Raw genomic sequence first — 20986 nt, forward strand, 5'->3', positions numbered from 1 at the left:
GTCAGATGAACAGGAGGCAGCCGCAGGATCCAGAGCAGAGCAAAAAGCCAGAACATCTGCTTATATTCAGATACAGTCCACACCCCCAAGGAAATTCCCTTTCAACTGATTGGCTACTCACAGCAGATTCAATCATGGGAGGGATCACATGTAAGCACCAAGAATCATAGCCTAGCCAAGCTGACACACAAGCTTAACCATCACAGTAGCGTACTATAAAAACTTTTGTTTCCTTTTTTCACTTAAGATATCCTGGAAATAACTATATATTACTTTTTAGAGATCTTTCTAGTTCTTTTTTAACAGTTGCATAATACTCCATAGTGCAGATGTACCATAGTTTATTTAACAACTCTCCTTTGTTTCCAATATTTTGCAATTACAAAAACTTCATTGAATAACCTGTGCATATGTATTTCATATTGTTGAAGGTGTATCTTCAGGCTAAATTACTAGAAGTGCAATTGCTAGATTGAAAGTAAAATCATATGTAGTTTTGCTAGATATTGCCAATTACTCCTTCATAAGAGTTGTACCAGTTTGCATTCCAACAAGCACTATATGAGAGCACTTGTTTCCCCACAGCCTCACCAACAAAATACATTGTCAAACTGCTTAACTTTTGCCAGTCTTAAAGGTAAGGAATGATACCTCAGTGTACTTTTATTCACATTTCTCTTATGAGGAATGATTTTGAATATCTTTTCATGTATTTGTTGTTGTTAGATGCTGTCGAGTTTGCTCCGATTCATAGTGACCCTATGTATAACGGAATGAAATGTTGCCCGGTCCTGCACCATCCTCACAGTAGTAGGTATGTTTGAGCCCATTGTTGCAGCCACTGTGTCAATTCATCTCATTGAGAGTCTTCCTCTTTAACTTTCTACTTTACCAAGCATGATGTCCTTCGCCAGAAATTGGTCCCTCCTTATACCATGTACAGCGTAAGCAAGATGTGAAGTCTTGACATCCTTGCTTCTAAGGAGCTTTCTGGCCGTACTTCCTCCAAGACAGATTCGTTTGTTCTTCTGGAAGTCCATGGTATATTCAATATTCTTCCCCAACCCAATTCAGATGTGTCAATTCTTCTTCAATCTTCCTTTTTCATTGCCTAGCTTTCGAATGCATATGAGGCAACTGAAAATACTATGACTTGGGTCAGATGTATCTTAGTCATCAAACTGACATCTTTTCTTTTTTAGATTTCAAAAGGGTATTTTGCAGCAGATTTCCTCAATGCAATATGTAGTTTGATTTCTTTACTGTTGCTTCCATGGGCTTTGATTGTTGATCCAAGAAGAATTAAATTATTGACAACTTCAATTTCTTCCCCATTTATCATGATGTTGTTTCTTGGTCCACTTGTAAGGATTTTCGTTTTCTTTATGTTGAGGTGTAATCCATACCGAAGGCCATATGTAGTTTTGATCTTCATCAGTAAGTGCTTCAAGTTGTCTTTGCTTTCATCAAGCAAGGTTGTGTCATCTGCATATCGCAGGTTGTTAATGAGCCATCCTCCAATCCTGATGCCATGTTCTTCTTCATATAGTCCAGCTTCTCGGATTATTTGCTCAGCATACAGATTGAATAAGTATGGTGAAAGGATACAACCCTCATGCACACCTTTTCTGATTTTAAACCACGTAGTATCCTCTTGTTCTGTTCGAACAACTGCCTCTTGGTCTAAATACAGGTTCCTCATGAGCACAATTAAGTGTTCTGGAATTCCTATTCTTTGCAGTGTTGTCTATAATTTGTTATGATCCACACAGTCAAATGCCTTTGCATAGTCGATAAAAGACAGGTAAACATCCTTCCGGTATTCTCTGCTTTCAGCCAGGATCCATCTGACTTCAGCAGTGATATTCCTGATTCTAAATCCTCTTCTGAACCCAGCTTGAATTTCTGGCACTTCCCTGTTGATATACTGCTGCAACCACTTTTGAATGATCTTCAGCAAAATTTTACTTGTGTATGATATTGTTCAATAATTTCCACATTCTGCTGGATTACCTTTCTTTGGAATGGGTACAAATATGGATCTCTTGAAGTTGATTGGCCAGGTAGCTGTCTTCCAAATTTCTTGGCATAGATGAGTAAGCCCTTCCAGCACTGCATCCATTTGTTGAAACATCTCAACTGGTATTCCATCAATTCCTGGAGTCTTGTTTTGCACCAATGCCTTCAGTGCAGCTCGGACCTCTTCCTTCAGTATCTTTGGTTCGTGATCATATGTTACTGCCTAAAATGGTTGAATATCAACCAATTCTTTTTGGTACAATGACTGTGTATTCCTTCTATCTTCTTTTGATGCTTCTTGCATCATTCACTATTTTGCCCAAAGAATCCTTTGATATTGCAACTTGAGGCTTGAATTTTTTCTTCAGTTCTTTCAGCTTGACAGATGCTGAGTGTGTTCTTCCCTTTTGGTTTCCTAACTCCAGGTCTTTGCACATTTCATTATAATACTTTACCGTTGTCTTCTTGAGCTGCCATTTGAAATCTTCTGTTCAGCTCTTTTACTTCATAATCTCTTCCATTCACTTTAGCTATTCTATGCTCAAGAGCAAGTTTCAGAGTTTCTTCTGACATCTGTTTCAGTTGTTTCTTTCTTTCCTGTCTTTTTAATGACCTTTTGCTTTCTTCATTTATGATGTCCTTGATGTCATCCCACAACTCGTTTGGTCTTCAGTCATCCTAAGTGTTCGGTGCTTCAAATCTATTCTTGACATGGTCTCTAAATTCAGGTGGGATATACTCAATATCGTATCTTGGCTCTCAGAGACTTGCTCTAATTTTCTTCAGCTTCAACTTGAACTTGCATATGAGCAGTTGATGGTCTGGCCCCTGGCCTTGTTCTGACCAATGATATTGAGCTTCTCCATTGTCTCTTTCCACAGATGTAGTCGATTTGATTCCTGTGTATTCCATCTGGTGAAGTCCACGTGTATAGTTGCCATTTATGTTGTTGAAAAAAGATATTTGCAATGAAGAAGTCATTGGTCTTGCAAAATTCTAGCATGTGATCTCCAGCATCGTTTCTATCACCAAGGCCATATTTTCCAAGTACAGGTCCTTCTTCTATGTTTCTAACTTTTGCATTCCCATCACCAGTAACATCAATGCATCTTGATTGCATGTTTGACCAATTTTAGACTGCAGCAGTTTGTTAAAGTCTTTAATTTCTTCATATTCTTAAGAGACATTTTTGGAATTGCTATGATTTGTTCATTTTTCTATTGGTTTTTTGTCCCTTTTCCCTCAAAACTGTTGTCTTAAGGTATAGTTTACATATAGTAACACTCATCCTTTTTAGTGTACCATTCTCAAATTTTGACCCACATAGTCGTGTAATCACCACCAAAATTCAAATATAGAACTGTTCCATCACTTCCCAAAGATTCCCTGGTGTCCCTTTGCAGTCAACTTCTCCCCACCTCAGTTCCTGTAAACTACCAACTTATTTTCTGTCACTATAGTTTTGCTTTTTCCAGAATGTCGCATAACTGGAATTACACTATGTAGTCTTTGGGGTCTGGCTTCTTTCACTTAGCATAATGCTTCTGAGATTCATCAATGTTGTTATGTGTATCAATAGTTTGTTTCTTTTTATTGATGAGAAACATTCCACTATATGAATGTACCACAATTTATCCATTCACTAGATAAAGGATATTCGGGGTATTTCCAGTTTTGGGCAATTACAAAGCCACTATACACATTTGTGGTCAGTTTTTTATGTGAATATAAGTTTTCATTTTACTTGAATGGAAGTGTGATTGGTGGGTTATACGGTAAGTAAAAGTAAAACTTGATAAGAAACTATAAAACAGTTTTCCAAAGTGGCTGTAGCGTTTTGTATTCCTACCATTAATGTATCAGAGTTGCAATTATTCCATATCTCAACAGTTCTTGGTATTGTCAGATTTTAGTTTTAGCTATTTATATATAAATACCCCATTGTATTTTTTTGTTTCTCTAATGACTAGTGATATAGAATATACTTTCTTGTGCTAATTTGTCATCTATCTACATTCTTTGTAAAGTATTCAAAATTTCTGCCCATTTTTTATTGAATTGTTTGACTTCTTACTATTGAGGGTTTTTTGTTTTTCTACTGTTATAAAGGTTTTACTGAAGAAACTTGATGAGTATAAATATTTCATGGCTAAGTAAAGATAAACATGACAGTTAAAAAATAGTGAAAGCGAATTTAGCTATGTCTATTCAAAATGAGCATCACCTATTTGTAATGTTGATTTATTTGATGTTGGATACATGTGTAACAATAGTTTCTTAAAACCAACTGTAAATAATACTAAAAAATCATTGAATACATTTCTAAAATATATGTTGTTGTTGTTAGGTGTCTCTAGTTGGTTCCGACTCATAGCGACCCTATGTACAACAGAATGAAACACTGCCTCGTCCTGTGCCGTCCTCACAATTGTTGTTATACTTGAACCCAATGTTGCGGCCATTGTGTCAGGCCATCTCATTGACGGTCTTCCTCCTTTTTGCCGACCCTCAACTTTACCAAGCATGATGTCCTTCTCCAGGGACTGGTCCCTCCTTATAACATGTCCAAAGAATGTGAGAAGTAGTCTCTCCATCCTTGCTTCTAAGGAGCATTCTGGCTGTACTTTTTCCAAGACAGATTTGTTCGTTCTTCTGGCAGTCCATGGTATATTCAATATTCTTCACCAACGCGGTTATTTAAAGGCATCAATTCTTATTCGGTCTTCTTTATTCATTGTCCAGCTTCACATACATACGAGGTGATTGAAAACACCATGGCCTGGGTCAGGCGCACCTTAGTCCTTAAAGTAACATCTTTGCTTTTTAACACTTTAAAGAGGTCTTTTGCAACAGATTTGCCCAATGCAACGTGTCATTTGATTTCCTGACTGCTGTTTTCATGGGCATTAATTGTGGATCCAAGTAAAATGAAATCCTTGACAACTTCAATCTTTTCTCCATTTGTCATGATGTTGCTTACTGGTCCAGTTGTAAGAATTTTTGTTTTCTTAATGTTGAGGTGTAATCCATACTGAAGGCTGTAGTCTTTGATATTCATCTAAAATGTATACCCTGAATAAGACATCTATATCAAATTCCTGTCCTGTAGTGTCTGTATTTAAGTTTATAAACTTAGCTAAACCAAAAACCAAACCCATTGCCCTCGAGTTGATTCTGACTCACAGCGACCCCATAGGACAGAGTAGAACTGCCCCGTAGGGTTTCCAAGGAGTGGTTGGTGTATTCAAACTGCTGACCTTTTGGTAGCAGTCAAGCTCTTAGTTATCTTAGCTACTTCTCTACAAATAACTGCAATTCTGTATTAAAGTTTTGAAGCTGCCTCAGCCTTTACACTCAAATAATGTTTCCTGTGCTGTCCTCCCAGCATGACTATGTTCCCTGTTTCTACTTTCTTCTGTATATCTATTAATCCCTGTGTTCAACAGAAAATACCTTACTCAGATTAACCCAGATCAGTGCTAACATAACCTTCAGCTGAAACATCTTTATTTCTAAATCAAATAAAAACGAATACTTGAGTGACCTCTCCATGCATGGCATTAGGTCTCTCACCGATCTGGCAGTCTGACACGCTATAAATTCCCAGCATGTATGGAATATTGCTTCCTTCTTTCCCTCAAAACAGAAAGAACTGCATAATTCCGGATCTCAGAAGTACTCATAATGAACCGCTAGTGCCCCCAATCAACATACACTACAGTATTATACATGGCAATATTATTTTAATCTATTTACTTCTGTTTCGAAAATGTATCTTTAAAGACCATGCTCCCAACTAAACCATTTAGCAGTAACATTTTGGAGAGAAACAGAAACAATGCACATTCTTGGGGGAGGACAAGGTAGAAAGGGGGAAGAGTCTCTAATTCAAAATATGCAGGGGTTTCTGTTTATCATCCCAATGAATACCTTTCTAAAGAATCCTGTAGTCAGTGGCTTTCTTACCCCTTTCTAATTTAAAACTGCTTAGGTGGACCAGTAGGAGTGGAATGTCAAGGAGATGCCTAAAATACCCTTAGCTTTCGGTACCTGGGACCAAGTCTAAGACCTGTAAGAAGGACTGCTAGGTTTAAAAGACATTTATTAGTAGCTACTGATTTCTCTCTCTTTTGAAGAAACAAATAAAACTGAAGCTTCTTAATACTCTATTTACTATTTGGCATCAGATACGTAATTATGGAGGGTGGGGTAGGGAAGGAGGAGGGAAAATAGATGATTGGAGGATGATAGGGAAGGGGAGAAAGGAGAAAGAATGATATCACAAGCTCTGCCAGAATTCTTCCAGTCTTATGATTCCATCATTGCAGGGATACTGATAAAACCTGGCTGTTTTTCCATGTTGATACTTCTGAGGGGCAGGAATAAATTAATTTGACGCTTAAAGGAGACGGCTCTCCTCTTTCTTTGGCCCTCTGAAATTTACCTTTCCTCTTTTACCTCCAAAGCCAACTCCCCAGGATCATACAGAAGGGGACCCACCAGCGAAGAGGTGTCATTCCCTCTTTGCAGCTGCTTCAACCATTACGCTCAAATTAACATTTAACTGTGGTGTTTCCCGCTTTTATCCCGAATAGCCCAGGTCCCTCTCAATTCCTAGTTTTCCTCTGAACTTGCTCGCTTTTCTGCGCCTCCGTAGGGTTTCCTGGGTGTGAGCCCGGTCTCAGAAAGGGGACACGTGTGCGGCCGCCCGCATGCCCCAGATTTGCTCCCAGTATCTTCTCTCACCCTCCTCCCCAAAGACACCTTGTAGGGTGGTTGGTCCGCCCGGGCGCCTAGTAACATACTCCGACATGTGGGGTAAAAGGAAGGCTATTCGTCTGGGAAGGGGCATGAGAGAAGTAAAGACATGCTCAAGGCAGCAGTCTCAGGAGATGCAGGTGCTACTACTTGAGACAGCTGCGTCTTTCAGTGGCTAAGTGGGTCTAGTACTGAACTTTAAGAGTTAATTTTTATGTATTCAGCAAATATTTTCTTCCAGCCTATGAATTTTTTTTCTTAACAGTGCCTTTTGATGAGCAGAAGTTTCTAATATGAAGAAATTCGATTTTTCAATTATTTTTATTTATGGATTGTGGGTTACAAAGATTTTCTTCTATGTTTTTCTCTAGAAGTTTTATAGTTTTAGTTTTAACATTTAGGTCTGTGAGTCATTGTGAGTTAATTATACGATGTGCCATGTGGATGAAGCTCTTCACCTCTTTTTTTTTTTTAGTATGTGGACATCAGTTGTTCCAGCACTGTTTGTTGAAAAAATCCTTTCTCCATTGAATTGCCTTTGAACATTTGTAAAAAATCAACTGATCATATATGTGGGGGTCTATTTCTAGACTTTCTATTCTATTCCATTAATCAATAGGTCTGTCCTTTTGCTAATACCAGACTGTCTTCACTACTGTATGTCTTTTTTTTTTTTTTAGCGTTAAAATTTTATTGACACTCAGGTTTAGAATATAACAATTTGAAACAATATTATATTGAATATTTTCTATTTTCTAACCAGTATTTTCACTTGCTTTATACGATTTCTGGGCATAAGTTCTAAGAATGCATAGGTTCTGTCTAATATTCCATGATAAGACAATTATAAAATAAACCAAACCCATTGCCACAGAGTGGTTCCAACTCATAGTGACCCTATAGGATGGAGTAGAACTGCCCCACAGAGTTTCCAGGGAGTGCCTGGTGGATTTGAGCTGCTGACCTTTTGGTTAACAGTCATAGCACTTAACCATTATGCCACCAGGGTTTCCAAATTATACATTCACAAAAATCTCAGATACTTTTCCAACTGTTCTTATTTCATGTCATAATTTCAAAAACTAAGTTCAAATATTAAAAATTTAAGACCTCAATCCTATGGCCATTGTAATATAGAAAAGAAAAAATTACATAATCGGAACTATTTAAAACTGTTGTTAACATATACTGTGATAATGGAATATGATATGTGGATATATATGGAATATGAATGTGATAATTGAATATGAATTTCAACACAACTATATGAATTTCTTATTAAAATGTTCCAGCATTTCCTACTGAAGCATGTCCAAAGTTATAAAAATCTGCTCTTTTAAATTAATCTATACTGAATTAATCCAAAAATAATTGTAGCACTTTAGATAAGACATTTATTCTCTTGCATATTCTAAGTGCCTAAGGTACAACCTGATGGATAGCGGGTTACTAGAAAGAATAAAAAGCACAGCTTTCCTTAAGGAGTAAGTTGTTTAGGATAACGGGGGAACACTGAGGTTTGGTGAACGTTGTGTAATCCTGAAAACAGCATGGACACTCATTCCAACCCAGTCCCTCTACCAGCATGAAGAGGTACTTCAAAGTGGGAAGAATTGATGTAAGCCTTAATTTTCTCTGAATGAATTCCGTGGTGTACGGCTCTCTCTATTAACAGTTGAGGATAATGAATTCTTTGAGCTCCTGACAGTATTTCTTCCCCTCTCATAAACATAAGAGTTGGACTGTTTAGGATTTCTTGGGTCAGGCATGGTATAGAAAAGTCTTACAGCCAAGGGATATTTATCAAGAATATAAAAATCTGTATCATACTTTTCCTTTACCAATTGACCCGACAGTTTTTCATTTGGTGTACTCAGACCTTCTTCATCTCCCATTTTGATTCCAGCTTCCCCAACAAATGCTTCACAATACTCTAGTCCTAAAGTTGGGAAAAATATGGAACACTTCACGAATTTGCATGTCATCCTTGTGCAGGGGACATGCTAATGTTCTCTGCATCATTCCAATTTTAGTATACATGCTGCCAAGGAGAGCACTGTATGTAAGTCGTGAAATTAGGTTGAGTGAATCCTCCAACTTTGTTCTTTTTCAAAATGGCATCAGCTATTCTGGTTCCTTTGTATTTTAATATGAATTTTAGAATTATCTCATTGTTTTCTTAAAAAAAAAAAAATAGCCTTGGTGGGATTTCTATTAGAACTGAGTTGAATTTAGAGGTAGATTTGGGAAGAAGTGATAGCTTAACAATATTGACTCTTCCAATATATGAACATTATATATTTCTCCACTTATTTAGGTCTTCTTTGAGTAATTTCATCAATGTTTGCAGTTTTCAGCATATAGGTCTTGCATATATTTTGTTAAATTTATACCTATTTCATGTTTTTGGTGACATTTTAAATGGTACTTTAAAAAATTCAATTTCCAATCATTCATTGCTTTAGATAGAAATGACTGATTTTTTAAAATAATTTAACAAGGTCATAAATGCTACTTCCAGCTGAAAGATAGAATTCCATAAACCCAACTCTTTGAGTAGTAATGATATAACCAAAAGTAGCACCCGTGTGAAGATCAAATATAATTGACAATTTCCTCCTCAATGTTCCCCAAAAATCATCAGTGACAAAATTATTTTTCCATTCCACCACTCTCCGTATGTCCTTCCATTCTATTACCTTCAAAGATGCCCCCATGTTTTCCCCTCATTTTTACAGCTATCATTGTAGCAGTCAGTGATCTTCCCCACCGTATGCCCACACTATGTGCATCAGGTTTTCAAGCTAAGCATTGCACTTATAACCTTTCCTCTTTCCCTTTCTTTCTAAGCAAAGATATAGTTGTCAAGTTGAGTCTTCCAAGCCTCTCTCATCATGTCACTCCAAGATATTCCATATACTTAGAGCCTGATCCTCATTTCTCCTTGAGGATAACTGCAAATTATGAGTGAAGTGGCCCACGTGTCTAATGGCCTCTTTTCTGTCTTATCAACTGGCTTCTCTCTAAAGTAGATAAACAAATATTTGCTTAGCCATTGCACAGACTAGCATTTCCTCCTTCTGAGCATGTAGGTTTTCTCAGGCATGATCCTGACCTAAATCCTCCCATTCCTCCCATTACTTTCCCAGTACTTCTTCCAGTCACCTTTCCCTAGCATATGCACTCTCTTAACCTTCTATGCATCTGGGCAGCAACTCTTCATTAATTTACATATATTTAAATTGCAGATAATTCATAATAAAATTATTAAAACCAGAAGCAAAACTTTATGAATGGACCAAAGAAACCTACCCAAATGCCTTCCTTGTAGATATTTGCATGATATTATGTTAAAATCAAATTATTTTTTGAGTTATTATTGACATTTCAATTTCAATTCTATTACCAGTAATCAGTAAATGATAGATTTTTTCTTCCCCGGGTTTCACTCCCATCAGATTGACAAAAACAACTGTTAATATCAAGAGTTGGCAAGGATATGGGAAACAGGAACTCTCATATAGTCTTAGTGAGAGTGTAAGCTGTCGAAATCTGGTTAAGTTGAAAATTTACATCCCTACATACCATATGACCCAGCAATTCTACTTATAGTATATTTATTAGAAAAATTCAAGGAGATGTATACCAGGGACATATACAAGGATGTTTATAATAGCAAACAAATTGGAAACAACCTAATTGTCCATCAACAGGATAATGGATTAATTGTTGTTTAGCCATATAATTGAAAATTGTACAGCATTTAAAATGAACTAGGTCTACATATATATTAATGTGGATTAATCTTTGAAATATAACAAGTGAAAAAAACAAGTTACAGAATGATATATAGAGTATGATACAATTTAACAAAGTTTAAGAAACTCAAACTATTACTACATTTTTACGTACACACACACGTGCACAATGTATAAAATATGGGTGGAGAAGATGTATACCAATTTCAGTAGAGTGGTTACTTCTAGTCTGGGAAGAAGCACAAAAGCAATTTTAACTCTATTATTTTACTTCTTATAAAAAATATCTCAAGTAAATATCAACAAAATGTTAAGATCCTTTATATCTGGCAGTAGATACATAGGTGTTTATTATTTTCTGTTCTTCATATAAGTTAGAAATATTTCATAGCAAAAATTAAGAAAAATATCAATCTAGTTGTGCTTGGGGAAATCTTTTCTGATATCTTTAGAGTGAGTGATTTACTTTTTAAAATACTGTGTGTACAATATTGGAGTATTGTAGGGTATGGTAGTGGGATTAGGGAAACAAGCAGAGAAGGGAAACAGAGAAAATGTAGAGCTGAGGTTGCCTAGGTGTGTATAAGGGGGGTGAGGTCAGGTTCAAAAAGGGAAGAAATATAGAATGACTGGGTATAGGCAGAGGAGACAGAAAAGAAATGAAAATGTGTTAAGCTTCCCAGCTGAATTATAACCTCTTTCAGGGCAGGAACTGGACTTTTTGCTTTGTTCTCATTCTCTAAACCTCAGATGCCATCTCTTTCCAACAGGCACTTAATGCGTTGGGTTGACTGTTTGCTATTCTGTCTTGCCAGCAAAATTCACAACCTGAACACTAATACTCTGCTTACTAATTATGCTTATTGATTATGTTTGACACTCACCACTCAGGTTTAGTTGCTGGAGATCATTTAAAAATAGAAAAGATGGTGGCAGATAACTTATTTGATTGTTGCATGCGTTCAAACTAACCAAACTTCTCAATTCCCCTATATTCCTTGGAATCTCTCTGATTGCATTATTTGAGATATCAAGTCCTTTAAGTTGAATCATATTAGACAGTTCTTCTGGAAGTGTTGTTAACTGTAACAAAGATTAAATAATTTTCCTTTTAATAATGATTTACATGACAAACTTTTTCTAAAATTAAAAGGTAGATATTTTTATCTTAGGAGATATTTTCATTATGCCACGATTTCTTACGGACACCCCTCCTGTCTAAAACCTGCAAGATATTGTGTGGCATCCAAGTAACTCCCCAATATGGCCAATGCTACCAGTTCAACCCTGTGTCCTGCTAATCAGCTTTCCTCCCTTTCCCAACACTGGTGTTCATTGCTACCTCATCCCTTTTTTCCTACTTCCTGCTGCGTCCCTCGCCAAATTTGACCAAGCTTTGGTTTCTTCTCCTGCCTGAAGTCTTTCCAAACTGCTCTGTCCCACAGTACTCATTCTGACACTCATCAATTAGGGATTATTATCATTTATTATTTCCTTATGTTTTCCTTGGATTCTTAAATGACATGATATTGCATGCTTTATACTTTTTGTGTATGTGCTCACAAGCAGGATGCATTTTGAGTAAATGCTCAGTAAAAGCCCTTAGAATGGAATCACATAGTTTGGCAATATGGCCTCAAACAAAAGTCCCCAGTACAAAAAGTGTTGCAAAGTAGAAGGAATTAAAACACTTTGCTGAGGTGAAGAAGAAATATATATGCTCAGAGAAAATAAGTCCATTACAAGGGCTTTTGAAATAAAGGAAATTCTGTGAATGAACTAGAAAAACTTTGAACATACGTAACCAAAACTAAACCCGTTGCCGTTGAGTCAATTCCAACTCATAGTGACTCTATAGGAGAGAGTAGAACTGCCCCACAGGGTTTCTAGGGAGTGGCTGGTAGATTCGAACTGCCAGCCGGTTGGTTAGCAGCCTGAGCTCTTAACCACTGCGCCACCAGGGCTCTTGAATATATGGGTTCCTAAAAAATTAACTAACCAATAATGTACATGCTGGATACTGTACTTGATGTTCTTCAAGATATAAAAGAAGCATAAGAGCTTCTGTCTTCAAGGAGATTAAAATTTAGTTCAGGAAACAAAATCCACTCATATGAAACAATCAAGAAAGCATAAAGCAATAAGTAATCAAATGACAAAATAAAGACTACTAGTGATAACAGATATATGGAAGTTTAGAGAAAGTAGATCAGTACAAATCAGAGAACTAAAAGAAAGCTTTGTGTAAAAAGTGGGACTTGAATAGCCTCTTAGGAATAAATAGAAGTGATAGGACACTTAAGGCAAGGCAAATATCATGCATAAAAATGGCCAGTGAGAAACTGACCAGTAAAGAGAGGTGATGGGAAGCAGAAGGAGATAAATGTGGGTAAGGAGCATAAAACCTGGTTAGCAAGACTTAACAGCAAGGCCTATGATATAGAAGTAAGATCATGACAGGTGGGCAAGTCCATAATTTGACACACCTTCAAACTAATATTTTTTAATCACTTACTCAGCATTTATAGAGGAAGTACAGGTAGTCCTTGACTTACAAGGGGGGCTCCATTCTGACGACTCCGTCGTAAGTTGGTTCTGACATAAGTTGTATACCTCTTTTTTTTAAGTTTTCATTATTGTTGCCTTTTATTATCACTATCTTTATAAATCCGATCTTTATTTGTCTTTGAGGGTTGGAAACATTGCATTTAAACTTACAGATATATTTTAATACATACATACATTAAAAAAATACACAAATCATAAAAAATTTACTCTGACAATGAAGAGTTGGACAACATTGGCATTTTGTTAGTTGTGGAACTAACTCCACTGGTGGAAGGTTCTGGATCATCTGGATTATCCTTGGAAATAGGGATAGCATTTCTGGTCAGAAAATTAGTGAGAGTTGTCTGTATGGTCCTTTTCTTTTTTTTCTTCCCATATTTTATGGTAACATCTCACTGCTTCCTGAATTTTCCTATCGACTTTAGCAAAGCAATCAGTTTTTGGGTCCATGTTTTCAAGCAACTGAAGCCCTTGATTTAGTTTGGAAAGAACTTCAGCTAATCCTTTCATGGTAAAATTTTTTACAGCTTCTGTCCTATCTCTTCTTCCTTATTTTTTTCTTCTTCAGCATTTCTCTCCTCTTCAAAATCCATTAAGTCCTGATCTGTCAATTCCTCCTCTTTGTGATCTATGAGCATGGATGGTATCAAGATTTTTCCACCAATCTCTTCCATCATATTATCCTGATCAAATGCTTGGAGTGTGTTCACATAACTGAGCAACTTTTTCCAAATCCCCTGCATGCATTCGTCTGTAACTTCCTCCCGGAAAGATGCAATGTTCTGGAAACACTGAAGAATATTGTAATTCTTACAGAAATTGAGTAATGTTACCATACCTCCATCTGTTGCAACTGTTGCCTGAGCAAATGTAATCTGTAGGTAGTATGCCTTTGAAGTGGCCACTGTACCTTGATCTATAGGCTGAATCACAGCTGTTGTATTGGGAGGTAAATACACCACTTTCACATCTTGATTTAGATCATCTAGGTGAGGAGGATGTCCTGGGGCATTATCAAGTAGCGGCAGAATCTTGACTGTCAAAAGTGTGGTCTGTCATAACTCGAATACGTTATAAGTCAGGGACTACCTGTACCTAACAGTTGTCTGAAGATAAAACTACTGTAGAAGGAAGATTACTGTTGGGCACCTTTCACTTAGCAAAATAAAAGCCCTGTGATTAACTGGACCCGTCTTCTTCAGATGACTGTTTAGTGACCATTTGCTGTTATATAAATTAATCCTTTGGACATCTCATCCCCACCCCAAAGGGTTTATCAACATGGCCTTCCCAACACATAAGACATTCTCCTTGACAAGAAACCAAAAGAGACATGGAAAATTATACCATGTTCGTGGATAAGAAGACTCAACATTGTGAAAATGTCAAGTCTACCCAAAGTGATCTATAGATGTAATGAATCCCGATCCAAATACCAATAACATTCTTTAATGACATCAAGAAACTAATTACTAACTTTATATGGAAAGGAAAGAGGCTCTGAATAGGTAAAGCATTTTTGAAAATGAAGAACAAAGTAGGAGGCCTAACACTGCCTGATCTCAAAACCTACTATACAGCCATAGTAGTCAAAACAGCCTAGTACTGACACAAAGAGACACATAGACCAATGAACAGAATTGAGAACTCAGGCGTGAATCCATCCACCTATGGTCAGCTGATCTTTGACGAAGGACCAAAGTCCATTAAATGGGGAAAAGACAGTCTTTTTAACAAATGGTGCTGGCAAAACTGGATGTCCGTCTGTAAAAAATGAAACAGGACCCATACCTCACACCATACACAAAAACTAATTCAAAATGGATCAAAGATCTAAAGATAAAACCTGAAACTATGAAGATCGTGGAAGAAAAAATAGGGACAACCCTAGGGACCCTAATATACAGCATAAATAGGATACAAACCATAACTAACAATGCACAAACACAAAAAGATAAACTAGATAACTGGGAGCTCCTAAAAATTAAACACTTAAACCCTCATCAGAAGACTTCACCAAAAGAGTAAAAACAGAACCTACAGACTGGGAAAAAAAATTTGGCTATGACATGTCCAACAAGGGTCTAATCTCTAAAATCTGTAAGATACTTCAACACCTCAACAACAAAAAAACAAATAATCCAATTTAAAAATGGGCAAAGGACATGAACAGACACTTTACCAAAGAAGACATCCAGGTGGCTAACAGACACATGAGGAAGTGCTTGCAATCATTTGCCATTAAAGAAATGCAAATCAAAACCACATGGAGATGCCATCTCACCTGGACATTACTGGCACTAATCAAAAAAACAGAAAATAACAAGTGTTGGAGAGGTTGCAGTGAGATTGGAACTCTTATGCAATGCTGGTGAGAATGTAAAATGGTACGACCACTATGGAAAATTATATGGTGCTTCCTTAAAAAGCTAGAAATAGAAATACCATACAATCCAGCAATCCCACTCCTAGGAATATATCATGGAGAAATAAGAGCCGTCACATGAATAGACATATGCACACCCATGTTCCTTGCAACACTATTCACAATAACAAAAAGATGGAAACAACCTAAGTGCTCATCAACAGATGAATAGATAAACAAATTATGGTACATATGCACAATGGAATACTACCCAACGATAAAGAACAATGATGAATCCATGAAATATCTCACAACATGGATGAATTTGGAGGGCATTATGTTGAGTGGAGCCCTGGTGGCACAGTGGTTAAGAGCTCAGCTGCTAACCAAAAGGTTGGCAGTTTGAATCCACCAGCCGCTCCTTGGAAACTATGTGGGGCTGTTCTACTCTGTCCTATAAGGTCCTTATGAGTCGGAATCCACTTGACGGCAACGGGTTAGGTTTGTAAATTTGTGGGTCATGTGCATGCAAGTGACAGGTGTGCTAACATCTAGGAAGAAGTTAATAGAAAGGAAAAGAGAAAGCCAAGGACACAACCTCGGAGACATCTATACTTAAGGTACAGGAAGAGAAAGTGAGATGATTATAAATCAGCCAAGGAAGTAGCTGATGATTATAATGTAGAATTAAACTAAAAAGTGTCTTTTTGTACAAAAGCAAATTTTAAAACATATATGTATTCACTTCCAACTATTTAAGCAAGTATTCCCTGAGGTAGCCTTTCTGGAAATGTATGGTGGTGGTAGGTTAAAGCTCAAATAAAAATGGGTTAAACAGAGGTAAACCCGTTTCTTTAGTGCAGGACTTTTCAGTCTTTAATATACTAATGTTCATTGTTACTCTCTAAGACAAGAACCCAGTGCTTCCCAAAGCTATTTGCTCACAGACCCCAGCTAATCAAATTAAAGATAGCCAGATGACAGCCACGCTCTCTTCGTTAATTTACTGAGAACTTACTATCAATCAGTAATGTTTTAATTAAAAAAAAAAAAAACTATTTCCATAAAATTCACTCTCAGAGTTTACATAAAATGAAATGCTAAACATAAAAATGCTTATTCCTATTGATCCAGCAATTCTTTAGGGAAACTGTCCTAAGGAAATAGTCTAAAACATGAAAAAGGTTATATTTATGAAGTTCATTATAGTATTATTTATGATGATGAAAAATTTACAACATTCCTAAATGCTTAACAACAGAGGATTATTTACATAAATCATGTATTTGTTATAATGATTATTGGGAAGATTATGCCATATCATGAAGAAAATCTTAATAAATATTAAGTGAAAATGAAGAATTTAAAATTGAGCGCAGTCTTTTTAAAACTGTCTATAAGAAAAAGACTAGAAGGAAGTTTTACCAACATATAACCAATAGTTTTATTACCATGATGTGCCTGTGCGATGATTTTTTTATTTTTTTACTTCTTTTCTGTATTTTCCAAATTTTTTGCAATGTGTTTATATTGCATTATAACTTTAAAACTCCTTTTATAATTAAACTGGAAATAAAAAATTTACAAAATTGGTAGCTTTAATTGCTTGGCATTTCATTTTAATATTTTCCTGTAAAGCTTTTGTGTTGAAAAGTGTTTTTGTAACCCATATTTAGAAAATAAAAGTCTATCCTTTAAAAAATAAAATATTCCAGCTAAGTTTAAAACACACAGATACACAACAGATACACACACACATACACACACACACACACACACACACACACACATACACTAAAGCTTAGATTGTGATCCCCTCCAGTCCCTCCTTCCTCTAAAAGCCCAACATATCGGTCTCTTACCTTTCTCCCATTTATCTGACTTATATTCAGCTCTTCCAGTGACTGAAGATGACACAATTCAATAGGAAAACATACAAATTGATTGCTTGAAAAGTTTAATTTCTGGATTCCTTTTAAGTTACAGATATCTGAAGGGATCGTCTGTATTTGATTTTCTGAAAGATCAAGTACTTGCAAATTTTCTAGAGCACACAATTCTGTAGGGAACGTTTCAAATTTATTGTGGCATAAAATAAGTACATGGAGTGATACCATATTGGAAATAAATGGTGGAATTTTATTTATTTGATTTTTACCAATATCCAGGTACTCAAGATTAGTAAGGGAACATAGGTGCTCAGAAAATATGAGGAGTTTGTTTTCATTAAACTCTAAATGAAGCAGTTGTTTATTGAAAGATATGTCCACAGGTATTTTTGAAATATAATTGCCATTACACCTCAAATAATAAAGCGAATCCAAAGCACACAGTCCCACTGGAAAATACATTATTTTGTTATAGCTCAAATTAACTTTAGTCATTTTTCTGCAGTTTTTTATTTCAATGGGAACATCTGTGATTACATTTCCTGAAAATTCAAGACTGTATATATTATTAAGATGTGAGATGTCTTCAGTTATTTTCAATATACTATTTCTGTTTACATGGAGTTTCCTTAAATTTTTAAGCTTGTGAATATTCTTAGGAAGTTCTATTAATTCATTATCATTAAGACTTAGGCATTCCAACATCATACAGTGGGAAATTTTCTCTGGTATGTCTTTCAATAAATTTTTATTCAGTATAAGAATTCTCAGTTCCTTGAAATTCCCAATTTTGTCTGAAATAACTTCTAATTTATTGTCAGCCAGTTGGAGTTCTTTCATTTTGAGCAACTGAAATATTTCCACGGCCAAAAAGGTAAGTTTGTTGTGATCAAGTGAAAGGCTTTCTAAATTTTTAAGCTCCTTAATTTCTTTTGGCAAACTGCCTATCAGGTTTCCATTAAGGTTTAGCGAAATTAATTTTGGAAGGAAGCATAGAGCTTTAGGAAATATTGTTAACTGATTATATTCCAAATTGAGAATCCTCAAGTTTTTCAAATTATATACAGTTTCTGGTATGTGTCTTAACTTATTTTTAGCCAAATTTAAAATTTCCAAGTTTCCAAGATTTTCTAAGCCAGGAGGAAAACTCTCAATATAATTGTTATTAAAAAAGAGTTGCCTGATATTTTCAAGCTGTGATATTTCTTTAGGGATATGTGATATTTGGTTGTGACTGACATTTAATATCCTTAAATTAGGAAGTAAATGAACTTCAGATGGAAGTGATAATATCTTATTTTCTTTCAAGGATAGAATTTCAAGTCCTAACAGATCACTTGAGTCTGCCTGAAAAGTTTTTATTTGGTTCTTGTCTAAATATAAATACTTCACATGTTTGACTTTTAAAATGTCATAAGGGAATTCTTGTAAACCTTTGGCCTCAAGGTTAATTGTAAAGTTATCTGACCCTAAGTCAGATTCTTTCTGATTTTCTTCAGGGACGTTTGTACTACTTTTCTGTAACGTGTCAAGAGGTAGGTGGTTAAAGAAAGCCTGATATTCTTCAGTCATCTCAGTTATTGAGAATGATGGACTTTGTAAAATTTCTGTTTCTGACTCTGAGCTGCCATCTCTAGTACTCATTTCAGAAAATTGAAGCTTTTTCTTTAGTTCTTCATTTCTCTTAGACCTATTTTCAGAGGAAGTTGTGGAATCTAATGTATACTTCCTAGGAAGTGTTTCAAAAATCTGGTTAGAAGGTTTCTCTTCCAGGTTATCAGAAGTTTGATTTAATGAAATTGATGTTTCATTAATAAATCCAGGCTCTTCAGTTGACTGTGATCTAGATTCTTGTCTAAATTGACTAGTGACATCCTCTAGCTCTTCTGAAGTACTCTCCTTTTCAGACATCTTATTTGCGGATACGTCTGATATCATTACAAGATTGTAACTTGATTTTAATTTTCATGTTTAATTTTTTTCCTCTGAACCTATAAAAAAAGTTGATATTAAAAGAAGAGATGAAATAAAGATGTCAAAATTTCAAATGAATTTTAATATATAGAGAGTATAAGGTAGACAGTAATGTTTTACTCTATAAGGAATAATTTGATAAATATAAAAATAATACATAAATAATTAATAAATTAATTTTATATTTGACTCCTAGTAAAGGATAGTTTATTGATTGCAGGCACTTATTGCCTGTTATTCTTGAGATCACATTAAAATGATAGGAATAACAAAGATCAAAGAAAACGGGAGATGAGATATCAGTGAATGAGAGAACTCAGAAAATTTCTGGAAGACAGAAAGGGGATAGCCAGTAGCATGAATGTGCCACATCTAAAGGGTGCCACTAACATCTGGACATTGTAGATTTGCATATGGTACTAAAGTGTCTTGTAATGAATTCAGAACAGTATGGTGATTTTCCAGTAGGTAGTAGTAAACTGTCTTAAGGAAGGGGACATTTTCTGTAAGAACAGGACTGCAGCCTGCCTTTGAAGCTTTTGTGTGACTTCTGAGGTACCTGTACCAACTGGGTATCACACCTCCTGAGAGGTCTGGGTCCCAGCTTTGTAGGGTCACTTTTCCAAGCTTGTAGTTTCTAATAAAACAACCTCTTCTCTTGTCTCCTCAGACCTAGGAATGGTAGCTACTCGTTACTCACTGCCATCAAGTCAATTCCAACTCATAGCGACCCTATAAGACAGAGTAGGAACCGCTCCGTGGGGTTTCGAAGGCTGTAATCTTTACAGAAGCAAACTGCCACATCTTTCTCCCATAGAGTGGCTGGTGGGTTCAAACCACTAACGTTTCAGTTAGCAGCCAAGCGCTTAGCCACTGAGCCACCAGGGCTCCTGGATGGTAGCTATTTCCTATATTTACTATTTCTGTATTACTGTAGTCCCCCTCTACCTTTTCAGTCCTCCAATACTCCTTATATTAAGTCCTTTTCTTTTAAACTGGTATGATATCTATGTTCCTGATTAAATGCTAACATACCCTGAAATTGTATTAAAATGATATCAGATTGTTAGTACCCTCAGACACTTGGCAAAAGAAAACTAAAATCCTCTCTGGAAGAATATATCATCTTAGGCTTTGAATTATTTCATCTAGTATTTTTTTCAAATGCAATGACCAGCACACAATAAAAGAAAACCAGGCACAGTAGAAGACAAGATAACATGAATGAGAACTACACAAATACAGAACCACAGGTATTCAGATAGCAGGTTGACCAGACAAAGATAGCAAAACAATTACGTTTGTTAGGGAGATAAACAGCCAAACTTAAAAATCTCAACATTAACAGGAAAGCATAAAAATTGAAATTACATATTAAAAAGTGAAATAACACAACTAGAAATTCTAGGGCTGAAAAATGCATTAACCAAAACGAAGAACTCAGTGGATATATTTAACATAAGCTAGACTGGCTGAAGAGAATAGTGAATTGGAAGAAAGATCAGAAGAATCTATCCAGAATGAAGCACAAAGAATCAAAATGATGGAAAATACAAAAGAAGAATTATAGACATAGAGTATATAGTAAAGTCTACCATACATGTAAATGGAGTTCCAGAAGCACAAGAGAGAGTGAACGGAGCAGAAGCATTATT

At 35.9% G+C, this 20986-nt stretch overlaps 2 protein-coding genes and 1 non-coding gene across 3 annotated transcripts in view; all 3 read right to left on the bottom strand.

Annotated features, from left to right (window-relative positions):
• Positions 1–19347, bottom strand: part of LRRD1 (leucine rich repeats and death domain containing 1) — a 25327-nt gene extending 5980 nt beyond the window's left edge. Inside the window, exons 1-2 of the mRNA XM_004389650.2 lie at positions 17331–19347; positions 11420–11618 (exon numbers count right to left, since the gene is read on the bottom strand). Coding sequence (XP_004389707.1) covers positions 11420–11618; positions 17331–19295 — 2164 coding nt within the window. The 5' untranslated portion in view covers positions 19296–19347. The remainder of the gene's footprint in view (positions 1–11419; positions 11619–17330) is intronic.
• Positions 8728–8834, bottom strand: LOC111819049 (U6 spliceosomal RNA). Its single transcript, XR_002822854.1, has one exon. It is a non-coding gene; the product is annotated as a U6 spliceosomal RNA (small nuclear RNA).
• KRIT1 (KRIT1 ankyrin repeat containing) overlaps positions 19205–20986 on the bottom strand; it is a 71448-nt gene continuing 69666 nt past the window's right edge. Inside the window, exon 16 of the mRNA XM_023724635.1 lies at positions 19205–19348. Within this exon, the coding sequence (XP_023580403.1) occupies positions 19316–19348 (33 nt within the window). The 3' untranslated portion in view covers positions 19205–19315. The remainder of the gene's footprint in view (positions 19349–20986) is intronic.

This window comes from Trichechus manatus, unplaced genomic scaffold (assembly GCF_000243295.1).
Source record: "Trichechus manatus latirostris isolate Lorelei unplaced genomic scaffold, TriManLat1.0 scaffold00253, whole genome shotgun sequence".
Classification (NCBI taxonomy): domain Eukaryota; kingdom Metazoa; phylum Chordata; class Mammalia; order Sirenia; family Trichechidae; genus Trichechus; species Trichechus manatus.